Source organism: Perca flavescens, chromosome 7, assembly GCF_004354835.1.
Source record: "Perca flavescens isolate YP-PL-M2 chromosome 7, PFLA_1.0, whole genome shotgun sequence".
NCBI classification, from domain to species: domain Eukaryota; kingdom Metazoa; phylum Chordata; class Actinopteri; order Perciformes; family Percidae; genus Perca; species Perca flavescens.
Window position 1 is genome coordinate 15,796,925 of NC_041337.1, and position 14,613 is coordinate 15,811,537.

At 41.7% G+C, this 14,613-nt stretch overlaps 1 protein-coding gene across 1 annotated transcript in view; it reads left to right on the forward strand.

Moving 5' to 3' along the window:
* Positions 1-14,613, forward strand: part of slc2a4rg (SLC2A4 regulator) — a 48,130-nt gene that overhangs the window by 19,702 nt on the left and 13,815 nt on the right. The window contains 2 exon segments of the mRNA XM_028583129.1: positions 9,589-9,689; positions 12,248-12,486. Coding sequence (XP_028438930.1) covers positions 9,589-9,689; positions 12,248-12,486 — 340 coding nt within the window.

Here is a 14,613-nt window from a genome sequence, read left to right on the forward strand (position 1 = left end):
TCTTAAGTCAGTAATTCAAGATTTTGTGTGTGTGTGTGTGTGTGTGTGTGTGACACTTCAGTCACACACACACTATGACTTTCCCTGGGCAAGGGGCTGCTAGCTGAGTCTGGCAAGCTCTCCCATCTGTCTGTTTGTCTGTTTAGGAGAAAGAGTCGGCCCTAATCCGACCACTGCCCGCGTTTGGCCTTGTTTTGAAAATGCACAACTCTCACAGGGAGAGAACACATTTTCATCCCGTTTTGTGAAACTGTGCCATCGTATTTCAACATGCTTGTAAACAGTAAAAATGTTTCCAGAGTCAGAGTTTAACATTCTCTCGGATGTCTCATGGAGGAGCAGACCTATGGCTTTCCCACAGCTGTCTGTAGATAGAAGCTTGTCTTTCATCATCATCATTATCATCTCTTTGGGGGTTTTCATGATGTGCTCAAATTGCCTCCATTTGTCTTATTAACTATCCCATTGTTGGCATTGTAGAGTGATAGAAGGGCCATTTTCCTTTGCTTTGTACTCCCAATAGTGTCACAGCCTCCCCCCGTAGGATGTTAAAACACTGATAATTTGGAAAAGAGGTGAATGGCTTTTTCTGGCACAGGGCCAGAAGATCCACCGGGAGACTTACGTTTTTAAAGATGTGGTTTATGGCATTTATTGCTGTATTAGTCAGTAACCAGTATAGCCTGACAGGGCCAGCGAGGGGCCAAGGAGGAGGTGATACACTAGGACTGAGGGCTCAGTTGCTTAAGGACTGGGGCCACATAATATGAAAGGCCATTCTCACCACAAACTAAATAATAATAATACACAGATACTACACAACAATATGTAAGTGTATGTTCTGATGTTTGTAAGCAAGTAAAACATGTACAATGTATAATACTCTTTCATTATGTATGTGAGTATATTGTAATTATATATATATGGTCCTAAAAATGGCACTTTGGGCCTGTAAATTGACAGATGATTCCTGCTATTAATCATGCAACTACAAGCAATAATAACCAGCTTGGACTGTGTCAAAGTTTGAGTGTGCTTATTTAAAATTAGACCCAGATTTGCTCTGACTGCAAAATAAACTTGCAGGCTTCGGACCAACAGGCACACACTGTTTAGTACACTCACTTTTAAATGCCTGCTTCAAATTCCTTCTTTTATTTAGTTTGAATAGAGGTCATCGCTGTAAGAACCTGGTTTGGTTAGAAGCGTAGCTTTCAAGAAATATAGTATATTAGTATTAGTATTTACTATATATTGCATATATATATATCATTGTTTTTTATAAGCTGTTCAGAATGCCATGTTTGAAATGGCCCGATATAAACTAAAAGCTGCCAATAGGAATGTTGTGTGTATGCATGATGAGTATGTCAGACCTTTGAGATACTGGTGCTAGATGAACCGATCACTTGTGTATAGCTTGTCATAATATAGCTAAGGCATCAGGTGTTTAAGTAATAGAGCGAGTTTATTTGCAATGTCAATCCTACTCAGTCATGGCAGAAAATCTACCTGCTTGTACCCTTTTTTAACCTTTGTGTTATTATTATGCTACATACTTCTATGTACAGGAAGAGGCAGATATCATAGACCTGCAGAGTTTGAGGGGTTGAAATGCCCACTGAAGGCCTATTTGTTGGATTTTTTTTTTTTTCTTCCAAAAATGCAGCTCTATTTATTTCTGCATAGGTGAAACAGCCAATTCATATACTACAGGCATAAAATGATCCTTGCCTCTCTCTCTCTCTCTCTCTCTCTCTCTCTCTCTCTCTCTCTCTCTCTCTCTCTCTCTCTCTCTCTCTCTCTCATTAGTTTACAAAAAAAACACAAGTCACATCACACTCCCTCATAGTCTGCAGCCATTCTTCCACTAACTGCTTTTTTTCCCCCGTTTTAAGAACTTTTTTCTTCTGAGCCCTAGCTCCATCACTTTCTCTTTCTACAAAAATATAAAGATACTGATCAGTTTATTTTACTGGCTGGATTCTTTGTCTGTCTGATGCTGCCCTGCAGATATTTGGCTTCATGGGAGTAAGTAGAGCAGAGTGGCTTTGGAACAGCATTGGTTTGCTTTCATAAAACCCAGGACACCAAAGGAAAGCAAATGCCTGCTCTGGCTTGTGATGGCAGAAGGGCAAATCTCAAGAGCGGGCAACAGAGGGAGCGGGAAGTGAAGAATGAGGAACAAAATAAAAGTGAGTGCTGCAGAAAGAGAACTGACCGCTCTGTTCAGGGCTCTGCCATTTTAATCTGTGTTCCAAGTTTCAAGACATGTTCCTTTCAGTTTGATTTTATTCCCATCTGTCTTTTGTTGCCTGTTTTACTTCTGAGTTATATATCAAAGTTCTTTGTTAACTTGTGACTCCCTTTTCATGTTTAAGTCGAAGAGAACAGACTTAGTAGACGACATGCAGAATAAACCTTTCTTACTTGATTTGATGTGGTTTCCCTTAATATCCACAGAGCAAGCAGGCATCTCATTTGTTCATGAGGCTCAGGAGATGACGTGTCTTTGTGATTTTGGAGAATCAAAACCTCAGTCTAGCGGCTAGCCTAGAGTGGTTTGGATTGTTTAGATATGAAGCTATGATTTCAAAGGATGTCAGCCAAAAATAAGAGTATTTCAGGGGAAAACAATGCAACTACTCGGCTGACTTCTCTTGCTCTGGCTTCAACTCATGACTCGAATGAAAAGCGACAAGCGTTTTTATACGGAAGCAGTGTTTTCAGGCAGAAGGGCCTTTCTTCTTTGCTGTCCTCAGTAGAGGAGGGGGGGGAATCTAAGGCCTGCACTGAAGAGAGACTGCCCTGCATTCCCCTAGTAACAACATTGTTATTGGAGGGGAATGACAGAAGTTGTGAGGGAAGTTGCTATAGCTACAAGTTAATTTGGTTTTGTAACCTAAAGTGACAGTGGGCTAATAAAGTAAAGTACTGCTAGTTGTTAGCCAGTTTGCCCAGAGACATGAACATTAGAGGTGTTGTGTATTCTATACTATAATTTTCTTTGACATATTGTCATCTGTTTTAATAGCATTAGGTGTGCAACCAATATTTGAAGAATGTAATGTAGTAGTAGTAGTAGTACTAGTAGTAAGGGTAAAGTCAGTAAGTTGCTAATAGATGCAACTTATCTTGGCTTGTTGAAGGGTTTTATGGTATAAAGCCTGGAGAAGGCTTGTCTGTGTGTGCGCACCTATCTATTATCCAATTTACACCAACTTTTACCTGTGTGGGGCTCACCAACACACGTAATGACCTACAATATCCCTGCTGTTTCCACAAACTGGGCGTAGAATGAACGTCAGTTAGTGCATCATGATCTGCTCTGTCATCAGCCAGTTAATTGCTTGTGCTGCGTCAACATTTTTTCACTTGAGGAGCGAGCGCTGCAAGCACAGCTCTGATCTTAATCTCCATTTAGGTTGCTGCACACGGTGCGACCCTTTTTCACTAACGTTTAACCTGTGAGTTTACTGTAAAAGTGGACTATGTGTATATGATCCTGTCTGTGTAGTTTAAGAGAGATAATGCAGAGGTGGAGAGTCAGACACCACATAGGGAATCATGTCTTTTGCTGTGTGTGTATATCCTCTATTATTTTGCCGGAACAAAGCTATTCGTTGTTTGTGCGTGGTCCTAAGGCTACAGATTGCATTCGAGGATCAAGAGACAGAGAGGGCTTTTTGTCCCGGGTCTGAATAGCCATTACACTCAGCCCACATTAAAGAGACACGGCTCCTGCCTAACTGCCTCTCCCTCTCCAGGGGGTTCAGAGCCAGCCTGGGTACTTACGAAAGGAGCAACATGTGTATAGATGGCACACACACATTGCATGCATAGATGGTGACAACATAACCTGATGGTCACCCACATTTTTATATCAATATAATTGTATGTATTATGTGTTGTACAAAGATTTTAGAGATAACAACATTTGAAAGAGTAAGCGATCAGGACCGAAGTAGGGGATCACATCTGTGTTGGGCTGGGGAGGCTGACTGTTGACTGCCAATCATGACCATCTGCCTACAGAGCAAGCAAGGGAAGTGAGATGGAGAGAGAGGGAGTCGGGACGGCGGACATTACGTAATACAGTGGAGTCTAGGCAGGCTGATGGGGGATGGAGGGATTGCGGGATAGAGAGCAGTGCGTGTTCTATTAATAGTAGGTATGAATGGGGCAGCTGTCTGGGCTGCACAGCGGGCAGACGATCCTCAACACCAGCCTGGTCAGTTCTAGCAGCCCCTGTCACTATGTTACATCATTGTACAGGATATACTAGTTTGACTACAACATACCATTCACTGCACTGTTTCTTTTTACACTGGTTTGTGCACTGATAACTAAGTCACATTTCCTCAAAAGCCTTCATCTACATCTTCAACTATGATTTCCTATGCTTTTGGATAACACACACAGTGGCTCATCTACATGAACAGTGCACAGTCCAAATTCCCTTTAGAGCCCAGCAGGATCCCTTAAACAGGCTAAAAGGAAATGGGGGAGAGAGAGAGAGATGCATATCAGAACACGTGACAGGGAAATGTATGGTTAACAATTCTCTGGTGGTTTTGTGGTTTCCATCACGCTCTCAGTCAGCCTCCCTCACATTGTTTCCCTCTGAGTGTGCATGAGGATGAGCGATGCGAACATATGTTTTAGAGATGAATAAATGAAAAGCTTTGTCTAAGGACAAGTCTCATGACTGGAAAACATTACTTTGGTGTGCGTACCTCATCCGCTGGGTGCATTTGCATTTGTGTTCGAGAGAGATGAAGAGAGAAACGGTCACAGAGGCAAAAAGCAATATGAAAACACTGTCAGTGTTTGCTGAATGTGTAATCCTATCACAACTCAGAGTGGTGTTTAAAAGTTGACAGTGTTTTTTGACTCTTTGACTGCTAAGGTCATACAACAGTCCCAATGCCAATCTGAGGCACGCAGCTGCTTTGGATATGAAGAAGCCGGCATACATGCATACAGTACATAGAGACACACAAATACACCCTGATGCCTGTTTTGGGGCTCGTGGCAATCACATTGGATGGATAAGTGCTATTTAGAGTGACGACCACTGGTGCTGAGAAGGAGATCAGAGATTATTGTTGGCGGTGTACAACCCTAGTGAAAACTACACCTACCATATTGAACTCAGCACATCTATGAATCATCCTGATAAAAAACCGATAGGCGTTGTGGTCAGCCAACTCAAAACAATGAAATCTACGGATACTGCTCAGCCCCATCCATTCTGTCTTCCTTTTCTCTTGACCTTCTAAAACTCCTTCCAAGCAGTCTGCGCGACACCAACGATATTTATTTCCTGCTAAACTAGATAGACCTCTAGTAGTGTGTTGTCCAGGACTTAAAGTGATATATTGGGTATTTATTTTGAGAATGAAATAATCACCTCCTGTTACCTGTATACTTGTAGGGTTGCTGCAAATATGTTTACAGTGTGCTCCTTTACAGACCGCAAGAGCTTGGGGGTTGTGGGAAGTCGTGTTCTGGTAAACTGAGTCATGGCTGTTCCAAAGAGGTGGGATACACACGAAGGGAGGGAGAGGGATTAGATAAGGTTAGGCAAAAAAACTAAGATGAAAAATACACTTTAGGAAGTTCTTTACACAACTGATAAACACGTCAAGTTTTTAGCCGTGTGTGTGTGGCCTGCTTGTTGGTTTTCAAAGTTGTGATGTGTTTTGTGGCAGTTGGCCTGGACCTTAAGTGGACTTTTACTAAGTGCAATGTGCGCATTAGCCCAGACAGATCCTGGGGATTTCTACTGGGCTGGTAACTGGAGCAGAGGTGCTGTGTTAAATATAGAGGGAAGGCCCAGTCGTCTTCCCAACAATAGCAGAGGGCCCACTATAGTACTCGATGGGGGTGGGGGTTGAAAAACGGCAACACCATCATATCACCATCTGCAGTATCAAAGTCCAAATGACCTGGTGTGGAAATTTACTATGTTGGAAGTTTTCTTCCAATGGGTATCCAACTAATAATAAGTTAATCTTGAAAATCATCCCACAAAAATACTCAGTCTGAGGCTGGACCCATTGTAACCTACTGCACCTTGAATAAAATGATGGTTATCCAAATCTTATCCGTTCATTGCACACAATACACAGATCCACACATGCTTGGGACTTTTCCCCATTCTGCACTCTGAGCTTGTTGCTGCTACTTGTGTCTCAGCTCAAAGACTGGTTGGCTTGTTGACTTTAACTGGTCCATGGGTTGGGCCGCTGCCAGAGGGGATGGTTCTTGGCTTAGCCGAGGCCAATAGAAGAGGGAGGAAGGAAGGTAAGAGGGTGTGTGTTTTGTGGGTGTGAGAGAGTGTATGGTTTTGTTTGTGCATGCACTTAAGTTGGCAAAATTCTCCTACCAGAAGCTTTTACAAATCGTGTCATCGTTAAATTTACTGCATGCCATAAACGTGCCATGGTTGGACTGAAAGGCTCCTGTAAACATCCAGATTTGGGGAGTCAAAAACCCAAAATACCCTTACACACACACACACACACACACACACACACACACACACACACACACACACACACACACACTGCCCAACTTTGTTGACGGCGATCTCTGCTCTCCAATCACCTCTTTCTGGGCACTAAATAGAGGCATCCTCAGTTTGACTCTCCTAAGAAGATGCAGACAAATTTACTGTTGAGTCGGTGCGATGGCTCTTTATTTCTGACCTCCACTCCCACCAAGTTTAATGGCGACATAAATTAGTTATTTCAGAGACTGACGAGAAGTTATAGAGAGAGTAGTGGACCGTGTCATTTAGAGTATCTACAGGCACTAATGTGATCATCATGCTGTTATCTCTACAAGCTGGTTTTATGATGGCAGAATGTGGCAGCCATCTGCTTCTAACTTGGGGTAAACAATATCAAAGTCAGTCTGATAGCAACAGTAGATTAGCTTCACCACTGTCAGCATGAGTAAGAGTCAATTGGCAGTTAGCCCTCTGGGAAAATGGTAACACAAAGTTTACAATAAAAAAACGTTTGATTTATGAATTGAATACTAGTGATATAAATAAATCAATGAATATGTTTTAAATGTCATTAGTGTTGTTAATTGTTTAACACATGCACACACACAGACTCGCACAACAACCAGATTTAATGAAACTGCCGTGGAGTATCATGGTTCTGCCGGGAATCAGAGGAAGGAAAAAGCTCTGTCAGTAAATCAGAGTGGTGGTGGGGGGGGCAAGGTGGTGTGTGTTGGTATTCCTCTGTGTGGTTGTGTGAGAGAGGGATAAGTGATAAAGTTTGAATCATCTCTGGAATCAGCTAATACTAATACAAGTCAGCTAGCCGACTTTCCAGTATGCTTTCTTCTGTTTTACTAACACAAACGCACACACGCACGCACGCAAAACAGATATGCATGACTGTCAGTGGTATGCTATGAGTATACCTTTTTTATAATTTTCTTTAACTCCACAGTCAGTTGACAACACGTCTGTGTTTGCAACAAACTGATAAAAGCAGCACAGAAATGTTATTAATGAAGAGACAGAGGCCCACGAATCAAAAGTATGTCCCTGGCTGGCCCTGTTTAGTGCTGAAAACAAGTCTAATGCCTGAAACAGGACACGGCTAATCTTGTTATCTCTTTATCTCTCATCCAGACTGTGTGTGTGTGTGTGTGTGTGTGTGTGTGTGTGTGTGTGTGTGTGTGTGTGTGTGTGTGTGTGTGTGTGTGTGTGTGTGTGTGTGTGTGTGTGTGTGTGTGTGTGTGTGTGTGTGTGTGTGTGTGTGTGTGTGTGTGTGTGTGTGTGTGTGTGTGTGTGTGTGTGTGTGTGTGTGTGTGTGAGAGACCACCTCTCTGCTGGCGATTTATTCTGTTTTATCTGTGGTGTGGATATTATTCTTTGCATACTATTATTCTCTCCATGTTGGTATTTTATAATTGTATTGTTTTGCCAATTGACCGCTTGTATTCAGAACACACACAGACACACTCCCACTCAACCCATGTTTAGAGACGAAGAGTAAAACCAGCATCTTTTGTGGGGAAAAAGCAGTTTTTATCGGATACATTCCTTCATGATCTGTTTGCTTCCCATCCAACACATTCTCATCAGGGTGGGAGCTGAAATGCTTTCTGAACTTTTTCTGTTTCTATAAAATGTCTTTTATATCCACTTTATAAGTGTCTTGTCACTTCTTAGAGAGGGTATGTGAGCAGGTACACACATGCTTGCTGATTTAAAGTGTTTTTGGACTCAAGTGAAGTTTTTGAGGTGTGTGTGTGTGTGTGTGTGTGTGTGTGTGTGTGTGTGTGTGTGTGTGTGTGTGTGTGTGTGTGTGTGTGTGTGTGTGTGTGTGTGTGTGTGTGTGTGTGTGTGTGTGTGTGTGTGTGTGTGTGTGTGTGTGTGTGTGTGTGTGTGTGTGTGTGTGTGTGTGTGAGACTCTGAGTGGATCTCTGCCAGAGCTTAGGGCTTGGCTGAGAGAACGCCTCAAACCAGTTTACTCTGGTTGTGTAGTGTAGAAGTCTGGGGGCGGGACAGGGACCTCTTAAAGCTGCAGTATCTCTGTCTCTCTTTGTTTATGTGTGTCTATTTTGTGTTGCATATGTTGGCATTTTACAGCATTTGGATTTGCAATTTATATACATAGCTGTACATAGTGGACATATATTCACCCCATTGTTGTTGGCTTTGACAGCTTGCTTTTTTGGGGATTTTGCATGAGAATTCTTTTTTTTTGTGCACAAGTGTGTGGGTGAGTTCTTGGCCCTGCCTTAAATAACTTTCCCCACTTTGCTTTCAGGGACAGCAAAAGCAGAGGTGAAGAGTGCATTATAGAATAGATGAAGAGAATAACTCTGAAGCGGAGAACTTTGTGCTTCATTGCAGGATGACAGAAATTATTGTTGTGCTCGGTCACGTTTTTATTAGAATGCCGGATGCCAAAGCACACTCTTTGGGCTCACTGTGCATGTGTATGTGTTTGTGGATGTGTACTATGTGTATGTGTACGCTGCTAGTTAAAGTGGGCAGTATAAATATGGTTTAAGCTGAGAGTGGACTGCTCAGCATGGGGTGGACTGAGCAGGAAGGGAGGAACAAGCATTTCTTTCCCTCCTAAGCGAGGTTGCACAAGCTGTGCAGAAGCATACCACAAAAACGCTTTCCATCACATCCTCATGCACACACACACACACACACACACACACACACACACACACACACACACACACACACACACACACACACACACACACAATTGCCCAAGACTTACTGTACATATAATCATGTATCTCTCTGTGTTCTGAGTACTTGTTTGTTCACTGCATCATCCAAATTTATTCTAACATCACTGCTGATATTTTTTGGGGGCTACAGAGACTTATAGTTTTCTCTGGGGACAAGGCCGGACTTTTTCTTTTAAAATAATTTTCCATGACTCAGTCAAAACAACAAACCGTTTTACGGAGTATGGCCAAAGTTTGATCTGTTCAAGCATATCCCTGGGTTCCAGGTGAAGAAGAGACATGAGCAGTCTATATCTGACTTTCTCCTGTGTGGTCAATCTGTAATTGTATGTTTTGCAGGAAGCCCTCAGGTCATGCTGATAAGGAGGTGATGGCTGCCACCGTTTTGACCTCACTATCCACGTCCCCTTTGGTGCTCAACCCTTCCTCTGCAGCCACAGGTATCCTCACTGCCTCAGCAACACCTGCATTCTACCTTAAACATACCAGCAGTGGAAACTGCTCCATCAAATACTGACTCATCCACTGTATTAAACAAAGTGAGTGCATTACTTTACATCATAATGAGAGTTAGTCTGTTTTAGTCCGCTAAAGCGGCGAGACAGTGGGAAAAAAACTCATCATCAAGCACTTGATTTTAGTTTCCCCCGACACAGACTGACTAGAGCTAATTCGTTTATGTGTTAATCTGGGTTCATCTAATGTACGAAAGTCTTCCAGTATTATTAGCACTATTCTCTTATCTACATGCATGCTTACCCAAGCCCAGCATTTTCTGCCAACAGTTCAGCTATGACCCTATCACCACAGCTCCTTTAGCTGTTTCCAGTATTACTGTGGTTGCCATTGCCATGCCAACCCTGCCAGACGGTCAAAGTCCTATCTGCTTTTTATTTTTTTGAGCCAGCAGTAAACTAAGGCTACTATTATTGCTCTCAGTAAGGCAACATGTAGCAGTTCATATCCCATATCACCTCATTCGACACTACTGTACCAATTGGCAAAATAAATCTACAACAATGGAGGTTTCATTGTAGAATTCAGCAGTCCTTGGCTCTTGTCAGAGATGCTGTGGGTTTAAAGGAACACGCCGACTTATTGGGAATTTAGCTTATTCACCGTAACCCCCAGAGTAAGACAAGTCCATACATACCCTTCTCATCTCCGTGCGTGCTGTAACGCTGTCTGACGGTTCCAGCATTAGCTTAGCCCAGCACAGATCCTGCAGGTAACTGGTTCCGACTAGCCTACTGCTCCAAATTGTGACAAAAGTGACAAAATAACGCCAACATGTTTCTATTTACATGTTGTGATTTGTATAGTCACAGCGTGTACAAAAAACAACGTAACATGAGACACAGCCGTCTTCTGACAGTAAACAAACCGGGAACTATATTCTCAGACGGGCTTGCTGCGAGCATATCACTCCGCCCAAGTACTATATTCTTCCGCCTGAGAATATAGTTCCCGGTTTGTTTACAGTTAGAAGACTGCTGTGTCTCATGTTACGTTGTTTTTTGTACACGCTGTGACTCTATAAATCACAACATGTAAATAGGAACATGTTGGCGTTATTTTGTCACTTATTCGGAGCAGTAAGATTACTGGAACCATTCACCTGCATGTTCTGTGCTGGCCTGATGCCGCTGGAGCCGTCAGACAGCGTTACAGCACGCACGGAGATGAGAAGGGTATGTATCGACTTGTCTAACTCTGGGGGTTACGGTGAATAAGCTAAATTCCCAATAAGTCGGCGTGTTCCTTTTAAGAGGAGCTCATTTTCCTTGAAAAGTTTACTTTGCACAAAGTGTTGCAGATAAGGGATGTTGGTTAATATATTTGATAGGGCTGGACGATAGGGGGAGAAAATCAGATATCACGATATTCTTAACCAAATACCTCGATATCGATATTGCGGCGATTATCTAGGGTTGACAATTGGTGCTCTAACAAAATATCTTCACACTTAGATTTTTGATATGTAATCATCAGTAATGTGGACATAATGTCTAAGTGGGGAAAAGGCAAATAATAGAACAGCTAGAACAGTCTGGTAAGTTCAGAAAAGTACATCACTTTACTGTAATGCAGCCTTTAAAAAACAGTAAAAGACAATACTTATGTCATATCACGATATTACGATATCCAAAATCTAAGACGATATCTAGTCTCATATCACGATATCGATATAATATCGATATATTGCCCAGCCCTAATATTTTATTTATCACAGCTTCACAAACATGTCTGTGCAAGTTAGGAGTTTAGGTGAATGCTATTATGTAGCCCCCTATATGAGTTAAATAGTGTGTGATTTGTTTCTCTCTTATGTGGTTGCCATATTAGTAATTCTGTGAATGGTTATCTTTATACACAATTTGATCTATACTACAGTACATATAAAAATGGAATTCATTCTTACATTCCTATAGGAAATAGTTATTGGTTGGTTTATATTAATAGCCAACATGCATGATATTAAGCTTTGCTCTATGTTGGGGTTTAGGTTTTGTTTTTTCTTATGTTGTGCCACAGTGAAAGTCCGATCAAGGCGATTATCAGGTCTTTTAGGTCAAGCATCATTGGATTGGTCAAAAGGGTATAGAAAGGGTTTAGAGAAATAATATAGTACACTGTCCAGGAAATATAAAGCTGTGTTGGGCTTAATGGGCAAGGTTTAGTATAGTGAAATGAAAAGGGTTAGAACAGTAGAGTATCTACTGTATATAAGGATTGAAGATATTAGAATGTATGCATCAAACAGACTATTATGGTAGGGCTTTTAAGGAGATTTTACATTTTCATTTCCATTACAGGGTTTGGGTCAGAATTGTTATGCACACTGCACCAACATTATGTTGCCATCGTTTTTACTTAAGGCCTATTAAAGTAGTGTGCACTTACACTGTTCACATTTGTCTGTCTTCTATGAAAAATCCTGTTTTTAGCCATGTCTTGCCATTAATCTAAAGTGAACACTCTATTCTTTAAACTGCAGTCCCAGAGCCAGCCAGCAGGGCTTGGAAAGAGATGTTGTCAGCTAGCTACAGCAGTTCGACCAGTGGCAACTGGAGCTTGGACACCAGCGACCAATCAGTGCCCTCCACACCGTCCCCGCCTCTTTCCAGTGATACCAACAAGAACTTCCTGCTCTCTTCCCAGGGTTATGATGTCAGTGAGGATGTCACAGAGAGCACGCACTTCATGTTTGAGGACCCCATACCTCGGAAGCGAAAGGTAAATATATGAATGTGATGAAAAAATTAATTCATGTTTCTTTTATATTTGAATCATTATGTTATGCACACAATTTATAAAGCAGTGACGCATATGGAAAGCAGTTTTGGCTGAATCCTTATTTATTAACAGCCGTAGGTCTTTTATTGTGAAATAATTGGGAAGTACTTAGGAAAGTGTTTATGGTTTGATGACATAGCACAGTTAAAGAGCAGGGGCACATTCAATCTCAAAACAGTGTGCAGCGTTTTGCTACGGTTTTCTGGTTGAACGACATGTTCTCCCGGAACGGTGTGAAACGGCGTGAAACGGCTTTGAGATATGTTTTCGTTTTGTCGTTTGGTGGGTGTGTCACTCATTTGTTGACTGTGTCACAGGTCACACCCAATCAGCAGAGATGTGTCTGTAAACTCGTGGTAATAAAAAGGCACCCCCATTTCAGTTTAAAAAAAATGTGTTGCTATGTTTTGTCCGGGCTGAACGTGGCCCAGATCAGAAAAACACATCTGCTTATTATTCAGATATTTAACACACATCTAATAAGACAAACCATATATCATTAAGATAATAAATTAAACTCTAAAAATAAGTTGACATCCACAGTAAATACAGTTTCTTTTGACTCTGCTAGTTTCTTGACACAGTTCTGTGGTTATCACAGCTGTCCATTCCGCTTTAACTTTAACCAAAACAATTAGTGCATGCTGAGTAATACTTGTTGTACAGAAACAACTCGGATGTGCATTTGTTATTTCTATAAATTTGTAGCAGGAGACCTTGAAAAACCCACTAGAAGCATTCAGAAAATGTAAGCACTGTGCAGTTTAACAGCCTCTGACATAACTGTCACATTCTGCTTGTGTAGATGATGGATTATATTCTACCTCCCATCTCTCCCTCTCATTTCTTTTTTACTATAGAAACAGTCCAGAACGTCAAAGTGTTTTCACTGTCAAGAAGCTTTCTATCCCCTTTTCAGGAGGTGGTAAAGGTTTAATAACAATGAAGGAGATGGGAGGGATAAACAGCGGGAAGGAACAAAAGAATCAAGGGATGCATAAAAATGAGGACAGGCAAGGGTGTAGAGGAGTAGTCATGGTAGCGACAAGAGGAGAAATGAATCTCAATATTTCCCCTAGCCATAGAGTGACAGAGGAGAGCTCATATATGGTACAATTTGTGGGAGTTTGCAATTCCACCTCCCTGGAGTGGGGCAGCACTGAAGGTTATTGAGCTGGCAAGTATATAAAACCATGAAGACTCCGAGGACGATGCTGCCAGAGACCCATGCCATACCATACATACGCACACAGGAAATGAAGTAGGATAATACTAGGAGAAATATAGACACACACGTTGTGTGGAAGAGGCCTAAAAACATGAACTAACCTGCTGGCTAGTTTTGTGTTGCAATATACAGTAGCCACCAATCCTGTAGGTCTAAACCTTCTGTAGGCAGCTGCCCCTTGGATAGTAGGCCGTTTGATTTTGTGCAGGCAATGGGTTAAGAGGATTATTTAATCACCAGTCTTACTGTAACAGTGTTAAGGTTCAAGAAAAACGCTTAGGGAATTAAGTGATTTGTGATTGTTTGTGGGATTAAAGACGAGCTTTGCTGTGTCATTTGTATTAGGAGGATTGTTTTAACCGCATTGGTAGGGGACATGCATATAGCCAGCACCACTTGAGTAGTTTAATACCATGTTGCTGTTGAATATAAGGGAGAGACAGTCAACAAGAAATAGTTCAGAGGAATATAAGCGTAAAGATAGTTAACAAAACCACTGATAAAAACTCTCACTTCTCTTTCTCAGTTTTCCTCTTTCTGTCTTTCCTGCTTCCTCCATACCTTCTGTTCTTGCTCTTCTTTCTCCAGAGGCTGTTGAAAGGTAATGAGAATACAAACCCACTGCCTTTCATTAGCAGCGATGCAGGTCCCTGCCTGCTCATCGGACAGCTGCCAGCCCCTGATAGGCAAAAGAGAAAATTAATTGAAATAAAAAACACCCATTTCATCCATCCATCCATCCATCCATCCTCATGGCTTGCTTATGAACCAAGGAGAGTTACAAGCAAATGTCATAAGCATTTACAAATGCTACCTTTTGATGATCAGAGATTAGAAAG